Raw genomic sequence first — 14,562 nt, forward strand, 5'->3', positions numbered from 1 at the left:
AAAAAAAAAAAAAAAAAAAAGTAGGTTGAACAAGCTTACGTTTCCTTTATCACAGATAGATACTGAGTATCGTCACTCCTTACCTTACTGCCTGACACCTTCCCACTGGACACACACACATTCTCCAGCAGCCCCAGGTTCCCCTCAGCGTCTGTGTAAGATATTTGGCCACAGGTAGGGTGCCAGGCCAGGCCACAGATTGCATAACGTTTCTCATGGTTCACCCTAAAAATAAGAAAGTGGGCTCTTAAAGTATGGTCAGGAAGAATATAAACTGTACATTTCTTTAGGTAAATTTTAGTTGGAAAGGGTAAACTTGTGACAATGTAAGAGCTATGTACTTTCATTATGATTAACAACTGAAACTCTGAAATGCTTCCTAATAAACAAAAAGACTAACAGAAATGAGGGAAGAACAAAATGCACAATAAAGCATACCTTTCCACACAGTCTTTGGTTTCTACGTTCCACACTATAATTAGGCCATTAACACTACCCGCAGCTAAATATCGCCCACAAGGAGACCAGGTTACCACGTTGAGGCTCTATAAAGAAAAACAGTTCGTAAGTAACAATTCTGGGTAATGTGAATATTCATTTCATTACCAAATTGAAAGTTGTACATCCTTGATCTATATTATTTCTAATTATATTTGAAAAAAGGAGTGACAAGACATAGGTTTTTGCTTTTGACACAAAGTCTGGCTTTGCAGTCCAAGCTGACCTAGAACTCAGTTTGCTCATTTTTTAAACTTCTTTTTTCAATAATCTTCACCTACATTAGCAGCTATTACTTCATTTATGAGAAAACTATGGCAGCACGATTTTAAAAGTAAAATGTAAAAACTATTATTACCATGGGAAGAGATGGTGCAAGGTGTCCCCTTAGCATTTACCCGAGACGAAGTGAACCAGTTAGTGCAGGGAGCCTGACTAAGCTGCCGCTGACCTGCAGGCCTGGACGCCTTCACTGTAAAATACACGACGTGCGCCGGGAGAGACCGAGCAAGAGAACAGAGAGCAACCACCATTCTTGCTCTAAATTTCAGAGACAAGAATAGAGGGAGACGGAGAAAGGTGGAAGGGAGGGAGGGTGGGAAAGAGAGTGGTAGAGAAATAGACTTAACAATCTTTCCTGCTCTAACACTCCAGAAACTATGATCCAAGTCTCTTCATAAAAGCCAACGGCTGACTCCCACAGAGAAAGGTCAGATGGGACCTCTGGGTATCAATGACCTGTCACTGGTGAAAAGGGCAGCGCAAGACACCCACACCACAGCCTGCAGCCATTGTCCACACACCTGACCGCAGGAGGACGTGGGAACCTCCCCGAGGCCCACAGAGAGCCACTGAACATGCACGAAACCCACCTGAGAGATGGAACTATCGGAAAGATCAAGCTGAATGCTCCAAGTTTCTCTTCTATATAGCTTCACAGATTTTTCCACAGGAACTGCCAGTAACTATTAGGAAAGAGACAATGTAAACAAAAATTGATATTACACTCAATAAAGAGAGGGGAGAAAAGCACCAAGTTCATCTAGATAAATGTACAAAACAGAAGAGCAAATCTGTATTTTAACTGGCAATACAACTCAGCAATTACTTAAGATTTTGATAAGCAAAACAAAGCAAAACAAAAAATGGTGATGATCATTCTACTGCTTGTACCAGAAAGCAGAGACTTGGTAGTTACTAGTATTTTTAATACGGTTTAAGAAATCTAGGTTCTTTGGACTTAAAAATTCATCTAATTTTCTAGAAGTAAACAGTCAAAATCCTCTATCTTAAGAGGAAAAAAAAAGAAATTTGTCTTCTTACAAAGCCTTCCAAAAAATATTAGTACAAGAAAAGACAAAACAAACAAAAAAACCCAAAAACTGCAGGGCCAAGTGTACAGCTCAACGGCAGAGCACAAAGCTTTAATCCTCAGGACAAAAACAAAAGAAAACCTGTGTATATTCTCCAAGTTTATTCTATACATATAGACACATACACATGTAGTTCAATTAATTTTTAAATTAGATTAATTCATGCTTTGAAAGCAAAGAAAAAATACACGATTTTCTTATCATTTCAACACAGAAAGTATATGCTTAAAAGTCATAGAACTTAAAAGGGTAGACATTTTTGGTTGTTTTCAAGACAGGGTCTTGCTACATAGCCCACGCTGGCCTTGAACTTGCAATCCTTCCACCTTAGCCTCCTGTGTGCTGGGATTATAGGTCTACACCACCACACATGGTTACAAAAGGGTGTACAGTAGGTTGAAAGTCTCCCTCCTATCCCCAAACCCTATTTTTACCCTTCAAAGGCAAATATAACTATAAGATACACAGAATATGTACATAAATATATTTAAGTACTTAAGAAATACTTAAGTATATACACACACTTTTGTATTAATAAACAGTAGCAACTATATTTATTCTACAATTTGATGTTTTTTACTTAGGAATGTACCTTTTGTTTTTTTGGTAACAGGGATGGAATTCCGGACCTTGCGCTTGCAAGGCAGGCAGTGGATCCACTGAGCTAAATCCTAGGCCCTTAACAATGTATCTTAAAGATTATCTCATGAGGACATAAAGAAAAATGTGACCCTAACAATTAGAGAGAATCTCGCTTTCAAGACTACCAGATAGCAGCAAATGAACATTTAGGTTGGTTTCCAATCTTCTACTGCTACAAACAGTGGTATAAGTTTGTTCTACAAACTATAGTGTGTACATATGGGTGTGATTATAGGACACCCTAGGATTGGTCCCCAGCAGTGCAGAAATATATCAGTAGATAAATGAAGGCCACAGCCTCCTTCTGTACCTGTCTTTGCCCACCTTTTTAGTACATGTGCTGCTGAAGCAAGCACTGTCTCCGTCCACCTTTTCACTGTGTTCTTACTGATATGTAAGAACACTTTTTACACTAAGGAAATGAGCTCTTTCTTACAGTGTTTTAATCTGTTTTGTCCAAGTTTGTCACCTGTCCTGACTAGTATTTTTTTTAATTGTGCAAAAATGTTTTAGTTGTGATTAATCTTATTTTCTGAAAACTTTCACATAAATAGACTTGAAAGAATAACATAGCAATTATCTATAGATTCCTAAGAGGCCTCTGAGAGGGTCGTGAGCAATTCTCAACTCCTGAGATTCCTTTGCTCCTTTTCTATACCTCTATCTACTAAATTCCTGCATATTTCTGTCTATTTATGTTTAACAGACACGTGTCTATGCACAAGTCAGTAGCAAACTTTTCATTCCCATGGCTTTATAATATGTTTTAATATCAGATTAAACTTTTTGTCCTTTTTTTCTTTTTTAATACTTCTAGTTTCCACACAGACTTTAGAGTCCCTTCTACTGGTCCTCTCAACCAAATTTTTTGTATTTTTATATTTGAATGCTGTCAAAACAACTGATTAATTTAGGGAAAATCACTATCTTTTGTTTTTTGTTTTTTTTTTGAGACAGGGTCTCACAATGTAGTTGAGACTGACCTGGAACTCACTATATAGCCCAGGTTGGTCTCGACCTCACAGCGATCCTCCTGCCTCAGCCTCCCAAATTCTGGGATTACAGGCCTGCGCCACCATGCCCAGCTTTTGCAAATCACTATCTTTATATAAATCAAAAATTCTAAAACTGGAATTTATGCAAGACTTCCTGTACTCCTTAGCAGAATGTAACAGTTGTCTTCATGCAGATATTTCACACTTCATAGTATCTTTATCCCCACTTATTTATTTATTTGTTTTGAGATAGTCTCACTACATAATTCAGGCTGGCAATGAACTCATGGCGATGCTCCTGCCGCAGCCTGCAGAGGGTTGGGATTACAGGTGTGTGCCATGACGCCCACCTTACTTTTTTGATTTAACAGCAAAAGCATTATTTTCTTCTAGCATATTGTCTAACTGGCTACTATTTCTATATGGGATTGTCATTGGTACTTCTGCATATGGATTATGTTTCCAGCTAATCTTACTGAATTTTCTTCTTTAGCAGTGCTGGGAATTGAACCCAGGGTCTCACACATGCTAGGCAAGCACTTTAACACTGAGCTATACCTCAGGCCCCTGAATTTTCTTAATATCAGTAACATCTTATCCCCCACCTGATTTTCTTGGGATTCCTTTTTATTTAAGCATGTCTGCAAATTTCTCCATCCTTTTAAACTTCTCATAAATGGGTTGTCTAACTGCACCAGTTAGGGCAGATAAAATATGCAATACCAGCTGGGCATGGTGGCACATGCCTGTAATCCCAGTGCTCAGGAGGCTGAGGCAGGAGGATCGCTGTGAGTTTGAGGTCATAGTGAGTTTCAGGTCAGTCTCAACTACACTGTGAGACCGGGTCTCAAAAAAAAAAAAAAAATGCAATACCAGTAATAAGATTAGACACAAGACTATTCCTATAGTCGTTCCACTAACCATGAATATAAAAAGAAATCTAAATTTAACTAATAATAAATGCACTTCAAAAAGAATCTTAAAAAGTTGAATTTTTGGGGGGGTAGGGGGGATCAATCTTGGGACCTTGAGCTTACAAGGGAGGTAGCAGCACCACTGAGCTAAATCCCTGGCCCTTGAATTATTTCTGAAAACATTTAAATATTAATTATCCATCTTGGGCTCTAAAATTTACTATCCAAATGTAACAGTTACAATTAAAATTATTTTTACACTCAAAGTTGACAAAGACTAGATGAAAGGTAGAGGATTTAGCTCACTAGTGCCTCGCCTGCCTGGCAAGGGCAAGGTCCTGAGTTCCATTCCTTGTACCAAAAAACAAACAAAAACTAAACAAAGAAATACTAGACGAAATAATTCAAAGGTTGAGAAATAAAGTCATTTACCTTCCCACTTTCCGGCTGCCAAGCAAGTCTGCAGATGGATTTTGCATTTATCACATCGTTGCATTTTTGTAGCAGTGGCCAACTAATAGCACATGTCTGATTTTTGAAAAAAGAAAATGTATTTTCCTTCATGAAAATTCTCCCTACAAATGTATGTAGAACTGAGTACATTTAATAAGTGGTCTCTTGAAATTGTTCTTTATCTCAGAACAATCTAGTACACTTATGATAAATACTTTATTAATCTAAATTCTTTAAGTCTTTCAGAAGTAGAAGAATAAAACTTTGAGAGAATTTTTTGAGCAGAATAAGCAAATATACTAAAAACATTCCTCAATATGTAAAAAGCTTAATGTGTCTACCAAAATAAATAAACACTGAACAATCCATTGTAAAATGTTGTCCAAATCAGTCCCAAAGAATTTAAGAGAGGGAGGAACTATGGCACTGATGGAGATTTTTCCTGTAGGCCACGTTATTTCTAAAAATGCCAAGCTTGCTTATAAAATCTTAGGAAGATGTAGCCATTTCCTCTGCCAATCGGCAGAGCATTTTCTTTATACGGCCTTTAAAACCTTCATCAGGCTGGGTTAGAAGTTGAATATGTGTTTAGAAATCAACTGTGGCCCATACCTTACTTTTTCTTGTGTCCCTAACCTCAAACACAAAGCCAACACATGTCAATTATCTTGGAAATGTGTAACTGAATTTGCCTCCCTCTGATTAAAGCTTCAAAAGTAAAATACAAATCTACCATTCTCCTTGGGATTGGGAAAAAAAGCAATTAGTCCTCAACATTCTTACTTCACATTAAATTATCCTTTGCTACTTAGAGGAATAAACTGCAAAGAAAAATAAGTGTTTTGACCCAATAATACACTACGTAATACTCAATGTGTTATCAAAATGGATAAAAAGGTTTTAAATTCAAATTACTGAGTTTACCTGATCTGAAATTTTCCACACTCTGACAGACCCGTCACAACTAGCCGATGCCTGTGGGAGAAACAGATTTCTCTATGGTTACAGCCAGAATACTACATGGAGAATGGTGCAACAGACTCAAGCCATTTTCGACCAACTGGGTGGAAGGTTCTAATTCTCTCACCATTTTAAACACATTAAGAAAAACTACGAAAAAAAAAAAAAGAGGAAAATAAAGCAATTACCACAAAGATGTCTTGAGGATCAAAAGAAAGACTTAAAACAGGGGCATCATGTCCTCGAAATGTTTTCTGCTGGCTGCTATCCATCACATCCACGATTTTGATGAGAAAATCCCTGTGAACAGAGGGAGAATCGCATGTGTCTAAGGATAAACACAAAAGCCTCAGGACAGGGATTTAGCTCAGCGTTCCACAGCTTTCTTTGTAAGCTCAAGGTCCCAAGTTCAATCCCTGGTACCAAAAAAACCCCCACAAAAGCCGCTCCCAAAAGCTATGACTCAAATATTTCACGAGCATAAAGGTGACTGGTATAACTTCTTTATAGAAACTTACAACTCAAATTTAATGACTTATCTTTTAGTTTCTTTTCTTTATAAAGATGTTGAATACAAGTCCAAATTTCCCATTATGTTAAGTACAAACACTGCCCAAATGGTTTCTTTAGTTACATCCTAAGCTTCTATATTTGCTAATCACAGTGTAGCCACAATCATTTTTAAAAAGAATTTTATCTGTCCATGTTTGCAGTATATGATTATGTTCACCAAGGCGAGCTGGGACATATATAACTCATCATTCTTTGTACATCTTCTGCACTTCCTTTCCCTCCCCTCCCCTCTCGTCCTCTTGGTCCCTTTCCCACTTGCAAAAGCTCTATCTTCCTGTGTCCTATTATCTATCTTTTACTGTGCTCTTTTTTCATACATGGATCCTTGAGTCACAACTGGCCTGACATAAACACAACTTGGGTTAAAACCAGATTTTCAGTTTTAACTTATGAAGTCTTGAGTTACAACCTAAATGCTGGCCACTTGTACTTCCAGATGGTCTCAGTTTCAGATTTAACTCTTACAGAGACCTGGATGGAACATGACAGCACCCTTTCCTGTGTGGAGTTAACTGAGAAATCCTGGGCCTGTGTACAGGAGCGAGACTGTGAAGCCTGAGCCTCAACTGACCAACTTGAAATACAATACAACCAGCCCTTGTGAACAAATTGAATTCATAAGTCAAGGGGGTCCACTGTGCTTTGGGTTTCTCATAACCACAATTGTTTTAAAAAGTACTACACTTTTTATTCCACCTCAGCAGTTCAACCAAAAACATTTTTTCCATGACAAATAAGCCTCAAGGGAATCTATGAAATTCCTGATTGCACCAAAAATAATTTAAAAATTTATATCAAGCATCATCTTTCCCCAATCTTTTTCAACTCAACTGGCTGTCTGAAAAGTAAAATATTCACAAAAAAAGCAAAAATTTGTCTTTACAGACCTTTGCTAAGTAAAAGATGTGAATGAAAAGTTAAATGAACAAATAAAAATAAACTAACAGAATCCTAAAAGAACAACCCTGAAACAAATGAATGAGGCCTTCTTCTCCTGAGACTGTTTTTTCTGACATCAAAGGCCCTTACCCTGATCCAGCAGCAACTTTGGTTCCATCCCTATTGAAGACGACGTGGTTGGCACTGGTGGTGAAGCGCGTGAGAATGCCGTCGGGAACGCCTTCCGGAAACGTGTGCACCTGAATGGTATTATTAGAAACTGCAGTGACCAGTCTTCCATTCTGAAAGAAAAACAAAGGTAATAAAGATTACCATGACAAATTCAAATCCATTCAGAGTATTTCCATAGCTACAAATCCTGTAAAATACAAAAACCCTTATAAATGTAATTCATGTCCAGAGAAAAATCATTAATGTACAACTTACCCGAAATGTCTATCAGAATTGGGTAGCTTTAGAAAACCTAATTCTCTCTTTACCAACCAATCTTCTAGCCTCTAATTTTTCTTTTACCTTTGGTAAAAAAAATATTTAAGTAATATTTTTATGGATCCTAAATGCAAAAATAAAAGAAACTCAAGAGAGCTTATCAGAAAAAACGAGAGAGGACATTAAAATCACGGCCACAGTGGCCACCATCACATTACCCTACACTTCTGAAATAAGATCAGTACATCTTTCGGAGTAAGATAAAATCCAAATGGCCGAACAGAGTATCCATAAGCCAACAAACTCTGAGGACTATCACAATAGCAAGGACCTATAAGACAAATTTTGCCCCATAGCCTTGGAAACAGCCAAAACTACTGCTGGGACACCCTGATTTCAGACTTCAGGGTACCTGAGCCAAGGGGCAACAGCTCCACAGTCTGATGCCACCAGATGTGCAGTCATTTATTACAGCAGCACTAGCGAGCTGATAGGAGGGCCATGACTTCTTTTCCTGACAATGTTTTTCACATACAAAAGCAGTACATACTCACTGTGGGAGAAAAAAATAATATCAAAGTATCCTGAGCAGAGTGAGTTTACTTGCTCTTAAAAAATAATCTATTATCATTTCAGGAATAAATCTTAACCCTCTATACCCATATGTGTGTGCACTTTCAACAAGCACAAATATCTTTTCAGTAAGGAAATATATATATATATACTTTTTTAAATAAGATGGCTACTTAGCATGGCTTTACTAAAATTTGTAAAATGCCTTTTTTATTGATGGATTAAATCATTTCTTTTGCTATTATGATATTATTACTAATATCCTTGCCCACAGAAACATGAAAGTATGTTTTCTCCTAAGGAAAACAGCCAAAAGTGACTGTGCATATCCTAATTTAGATACACAGCATCAACTTGCTTTTACAAGGAGGAAAAAATATCCAACAGTTTAATTTGCAGTACTTTATTAGTGAGAATTACCTTAAATTTAGTACATGTTGGTTATTACTATTTTTTCCTTCAGGGAATATATATTTCATTATTTACAATCATTAAAAAAAAAATATCTAAGGGGCTGGGGATTTGGCTCAGTGGTTCTGCTGCCTGCCTTGCAAGCACAAGGACCCGAGTTTGATCCCAGGAGCCCCCTACACACACACACACACACAAGAATATCTAGACTATCTAAAGACCATTTCATGTACCTTAAGGAACCTAAATTTAGAAAAAATATTAATCCCATGGGAACACTTTTTGTCTAAATAAAATGTACTCAAATTACAATTCCTCACAAATAAAAACCTTAGTAGTTTTTAGATATTTAGTTTCCAAAATCTGAGAACATCTTCATTCTATAAGTAGTCTCTCATTCCCACATGTGTCTCAGACAAACAAATCGAGAGACAGCTACCTCATCTTTGACAAAGGAGCCAAACAACCTCAACTGGAGGAAAGATAGCCTCTTTAATAAATGGTGTTGGAAAAACTGGATTTCAACCTGTCAAAAATTAAAACTAGATCCCTATCTTTCACCATGCACAAAACTAAAATCCAAATGGATTAAAGATCAAATATTAAAACAGAAACACTAAACTTCCTGGAAAATAACTTAAGTAGAACTCTTGAAGACACTGGCATAGGAAAAGACTTTATGAACAAATCCTCAGTAGCATGGGAACTAGCACAAAGAATCAACAACTGGGATCTCATCTTATTAAAAAGCTTCTGCACTGCAAAAGAAATCAACAGAGCTGAGACAACCTACAATGTGGGAAAAATTTTTCACCAGCTGTTCCCAGACAAAGATCTACTATCTAGAATATATGAAGAACTTAAAAAAAATCAGGCCCCTGAAACATAAAGACCAATTAAAAAATGGGCATCTGAAATGAACAGACATTTCTTAGACAAAGACATAAAAGCAGCAAATAAACACATGAAAAATGTTCAACATCACTGGTCGTTCAAGAGATACAGATGAAAACAACACTGATATTTCATCTCACTCCAGAAAGAATGGCTGCTAGCAAGAAATCAACTAATAACAAATGCTGGTGGGACTGTGGAAAAAAGGGATCCTTCATTGTTGCTGGGAGTGTAGACTGGTGCAACTACTGTGGAAATCAATATGGAGATACCTCAAAAAACTAGGTTATAGGTCTCACTTGATCCAGCTATTCCCTTGCTAGATATCTTCCCAAAAGATTTAAAAGAATCACACCAAGTGATATATGCTTACCCATGTCTATAGTGGCAAAGTTTGTAATAACTAAAACTTGGAAACAGCCCAATTTCCTATCAATTGGAGACTGGATAAAGAAAATGTGGTTTTTTAATAAAATGGAATACTACTCAGCCATCAAGAACAAGAAACTACCCAGCACTTGGGAGGCTGAGGCAGGAGGATCGCTGGGAGTTTGAGACCAGCGTGGGCTACATAGTGACATAGTGAGTTCCAGGTCAGACTCAACATTTATAGCTAAATGGATACACATTGAGACCATACTCTTAAGTGAGATAAATAGGACACACATGTGTAAATACTGAATAGTTTCTCTGGTATGAAAAACTAAAAGTGTAAATAATGTATAAAAGTGTAAATGTATAATTGATAATGTGAAATAGGAAGAAAATGTCTAAAGGAGTAGAAGTGGGAGGGGTAGGGGAAAGGAAAGAAGGCAAAAGAAAAATGTAAGAAAAGGAAAAAATGAAAACAAAGTATTTGTAAATAGGGAGCATTGGAGGGGGTAAAGGGAGGGCAGGGGAATGGGGGAAAAATAAGAACCAAGACCTGTCATGTAAAGGTACAAGATCCCAATGATGAATATAACTGTATTCTATGCCTAAAATGTACCAATAAACTCAATGGGGGGAAAATCGAGTAAAACAGCCCTATTTTCCTGCCTAATGCCAGGAGTACTCTAAGTAAGTGTCTGAATCTGTTCTTTGCTGCTGTAATAGTGACAGACTCAGGAATTTATAATGAACAGAGATCTATCGGTTCATCATTTTGGAGCCGGGGAGTCCAAAGGCAAGGGACTGGCTCCCAGTGAGGGTCGCTTCACCATGTCATCCCAGAGAGAAAGAGCAAAGAGAAAGAGGACCCCACTCGGGCAGGCAGGAACAAACCCACTCACAGCGATGCACTGACCCTCTTGACGGGGGCACAGTCCTCCCAGCCTAAACCACGCCCAGCACCAGTGTGGCTTCTGGGGACGCACTGGAGTCAGCGTGAGCAAAAAGTACCACTGGGTTTTCTAGCAGAGAAAAAGGGAGAGCACACAAACCTTCCCTAAAAGTATAACCTTCTAGTATATATCTCAACTCACTATTAATTCTCACCAATCACCTTCCATGAACTGTTCACATCTTACCTTTAAAATTCTGGGGCAAGTTGTGGCATTTTTATACATTTTGGAATACCATAAGAGAAACATCTATGTTCAAACGTGTATTAAGAACATTTTCACCACACACCAAAAGCACACGCATCTACATTTCGCAATTACCTTCAAAGCACACGAATACGCCTTCTCGCCAACACTGATGGACTTGGGATCATCATCGTCCAAGTCTTCCCAAATCCGCACGTCACCATCACTTCCACAAGTCACAATACAGCTGTGAAGGAGACACATGCGAGAGAAGTCACCCAGCTTTCTGCGAATAAGGTTTTTAGGAATGCTACCCTGATAGGTATTTTTAAATCAAATTAAGTATTGGCTGATTTTTTTCTCACTTTGTACAAACAACTCTTAATAACAAAGACTGCTAACTTCCTATTCTACGAAATGGATGTGACCTTAAAGTTCTATACGGTTCTGGCCAGGCGTGGTGGCGCACGCCTATAATCCCAGCACTTGGGAGGCTGAGGCAGGAGGATTGCTATGAGTTCAAGACCAGCCTGGGCTACATAGTGATTTCCAAGTCAAATCATAGTGAGACCCTGTCTTGAAACAAACAGACAAACAAAAACAAGTTCTATGCAGTTCTGCCTTGACATAAAATTACTCATTTGTAATAATAAGGAAGATGAATGTGCAATCTCCACGACAATGGGGAACATGTTTACCTTGCTCAGAAATCCACACCACCGGTCTGCCATACAGTGACTTTACTTTGATTTTTTTTTTTAAGCAAGGTTTTACATTTATTAAAGGTATTAAAGGTAGGAAAAGAAATATGTTCTGCAGAGTGAGTGTGAGCCGTTTAGGAGGAGGCTAGGCTTCCTTACCAAAAGCCTGCTTAAGTTTGAGCCCAAACAGAAAAGTAAGAATTGGTCAAGAGAAGCGAAAAAGGCAGCGTGGTTTATTAAAGGTAGGAAGAGCAGCAAGGTCTGCAGGGTGAACGCGGGCCAGTTACAAGGAGGAAAGAAGTCTGCTCTGCAGAGAGAGAGAGAGAGCACAGTGGAGACACAGCAACTTTAATAAATGTTCACTGAATGAATAAAAGGCTGGACTCCTGACTCATCTGTCCAGAGGTGATTATTTGAACGGCTATCTGCTGTAATGGGTTTTGTATGTTTGTGTTCTGCAGTACTGGGGATCAAACCCAGAGCCTTACACATAGTAGGCAAGTGCTCTACTGCTCAGCTACACCCCAGATCACAACTGGTTTCAAACCTCTACTCTTCCCAAGGCTTTTACTCATTCACTGTATGCCATATCTGGACATGTAAAAAAGCAAAATCAATAAAATGAACATGAGTTCTTCCCATTGCAGAAAGAACTGTTCAAAGTGGTAAAATGACACCAATTTTCCTACCAGTGTCATCAGAGGATCTAAATAAGGAATCAGGGGCTGAGGTGCAGCTCATTCCCAGGCCCATGCACACACATGTGCACACACACGTACACAGACACAGGCACAAAGTAACAGGTGCCGGCCTGCTACCTCTACACCCCAAGTACTGGGCTTCCAGGCGAGTGCTGCCATGCCTGGTTTCCAGCCCTTTATTACTACCAGAATCCTGAGATTCGTAGTCAACAAAATCTTTTTAAAAATCCTTTTTTTAAAAAAGTCACAGCTTTCTTTTAGGCCATGGGTGATTTTCTTCTCTAAGATGTCTCTCTCACACTAAAAGTAGGCATTCTGTGCACTCGTTACCATTTCCATTCTATTACCACACTCTGCCCTCTCTTAAAAAAGTTAAAAGAGCCAGGCATGGTGGCGCATACCTGTAATCCCAGCACTGGAGTTCCAGGTCAGCCTGAATCACTCAACAAGACCCTGTTTCAAAAACAACAACAAAGAAGATGGTGCCTTCTCTGCACTATTGTACCTAGGGCCCCCCAGTACAGTGGACACACGTTTATATTTTCCAAGGAATCAATCAACACAGGAACAGCAGCGAAATCACCTATCACAATACTGCATAGGAACAGGGTTTAGAAAGACATCGTCTAGGAATTAAACAGAGAAAAATCAGTTTTAAAATGCCAGGAAGTTAGGACAACCACTGAATCTCACAAGCAGGCAGTATCTAGTCATCTGACAAAATCAATATGGAAGGCAGAGAAAGCAAAATTTAAGAAAACAGAGAGGGGTCAGCTTTGCATTTTTTTTCTCCACTTTCTATTTTTTCACTAGCACATGTTTGCAGTACATAACAATCACATCAAGAGAAATTGGTACTTATATAGAACATATCTGAGGGCCAGGATGTAGCTCAGTGGTGTCGCCACCTGCCTCACAACCACAAGGTTGGGAGTTCGATCCCAGGTACCCCCACCCCCCCAAAAAATCTTAATTCTTTCTACCTCTCCTTCCCTTTCCTTCTGTCCATCTAATTTCCTATTATTTTTATTTTGCTCTTTATATTTTGGGGCATTTTTTTGTTTTGGTTTGAGAGGGGTGTATCACTCTGTAATTTAGGCTGGAGTTGGACTAGTAGCCCAGGATGGTCTCAAACTTGTGGCAATCTGCCTCAGCCTTCCAAGCGCTGGAATCACAGGTGTGAGCCACCACGACCTTGTATGCTCTTTATTTTTTTGGCTTCTCATCTAAAACACATGATATTTAAGCTTGTGTGTCTGATTTATTTCACTTAGCATTATCATCTCAAAGTGCATTTACTTTCCTACAAATCAGTCTACCCTTCTGTACAACAGAGCAGTACTCCACTGTGTACAAACATCACATTTTCTGTATCCATTCGTCAGTTGATGGATACATAGGCTTCTTCCAAGGGTTAGCTATTATGAATTGTGGTAACTTGTGTCTCGCCAACCCCTCTGAAAATAAAACTTTTCTGATAGGCTAAAACTACCACAGGGTGAAGCATACGAACCTATGGGTATCTACGTGTCATTTAGCTTTCAGCGTTGTTCCTGTCTGTATGAGTCCTTTCGGCGGCTGCATATGTGCTGTGGAAGAAGAAATGTTCCAACCTTCACACCTTGAGGCCGAAACAAAGCAACTCACCTGCCAGAGTCATCAAAGCAGACGTCCGTGTGTCCTTCTGTGTGCCCGTACCTCATGGGCTTCTGGGTGGCCGGCATCTTTCCTTCCCCTGCCTGAAATCCAGTATCATTACTTTAAAGGCCGGGAAGGGAGAGAAGGGAGCGAAGGGAGGGGAAGCGGGGAGGTGAGCGTCCCTCTGGGCTCCGTGTTCGCAGCCCCGTGGCCCCCAACCTAGTGGCACCAGAAGGGCACAGCGGACAGCCTGCCACGCAATAAGGCGGTAAGGGACCAAGCTTCTCCGGGAGCGGAGACTCACCCGGGCGTCCGAGGAGCAGCCTCAGAGTAACGGACAGCAGCGACCGCCCGCGTTCAGCTGTTTCCCGCGCTCCGGCGCGTTCGCCACGCTGCGCC

General features: G+C 39.3%; 1 protein-coding gene across 4 annotated transcripts in view; it reads right to left on the reverse strand.

Moving 5' to 3' along the window:
* Positions 1-14,556, reverse strand: part of Wdhd1 (WD repeat and HMG-box DNA binding protein 1) — a 48,448-nt gene extending 33,892 nt beyond the window's left edge. For 3 of the 4 annotated variants that reach the window (XM_010632535.2, XM_010632534.3, XM_033765203.1), the window contains exons 1-10: positions 14,468-14,556; positions 14,173-14,264; positions 11,259-11,370; positions 7,438-7,589; positions 6,024-6,135; positions 5,800-5,850; positions 4,855-4,950; positions 1,371-1,463; positions 439-545; positions 84-225 (exon numbers count right to left, since the gene is read on the reverse strand). In XM_010632535.2, coding sequence (XP_010630837.1) covers positions 84-225; positions 439-545; positions 1,371-1,463; positions 4,855-4,950; positions 5,800-5,850; positions 6,024-6,135; positions 7,438-7,589; positions 11,259-11,370; positions 14,173-14,249 — 942 coding nt within the window. In that variant the 5' untranslated portion in view covers positions 14,250-14,264; positions 14,468-14,556. The remainder of the gene's footprint in view (positions 1-83; positions 226-438; positions 546-1,370; positions 1,464-4,854; positions 4,951-5,799; positions 5,851-6,023; positions 6,136-7,437; positions 7,590-11,258; positions 11,371-14,172; positions 14,265-14,467) is intronic. The other variant, XM_010632536.3, reaches the window with a different exon arrangement.
* Between the last annotated feature and the right edge of the window lie 6 nt (positions 14,557-14,562).

This window comes from Fukomys damarensis, unplaced genomic scaffold, assembly GCF_012274545.1.
Source record: "Fukomys damarensis isolate Sample0158 unplaced genomic scaffold, DMR_v1.0_HiC HiC_scaffold_17, whole genome shotgun sequence".
Taxonomy (NCBI): Eukaryota; Metazoa; Chordata; class Mammalia; order Rodentia; family Bathyergidae; genus Fukomys; species Fukomys damarensis.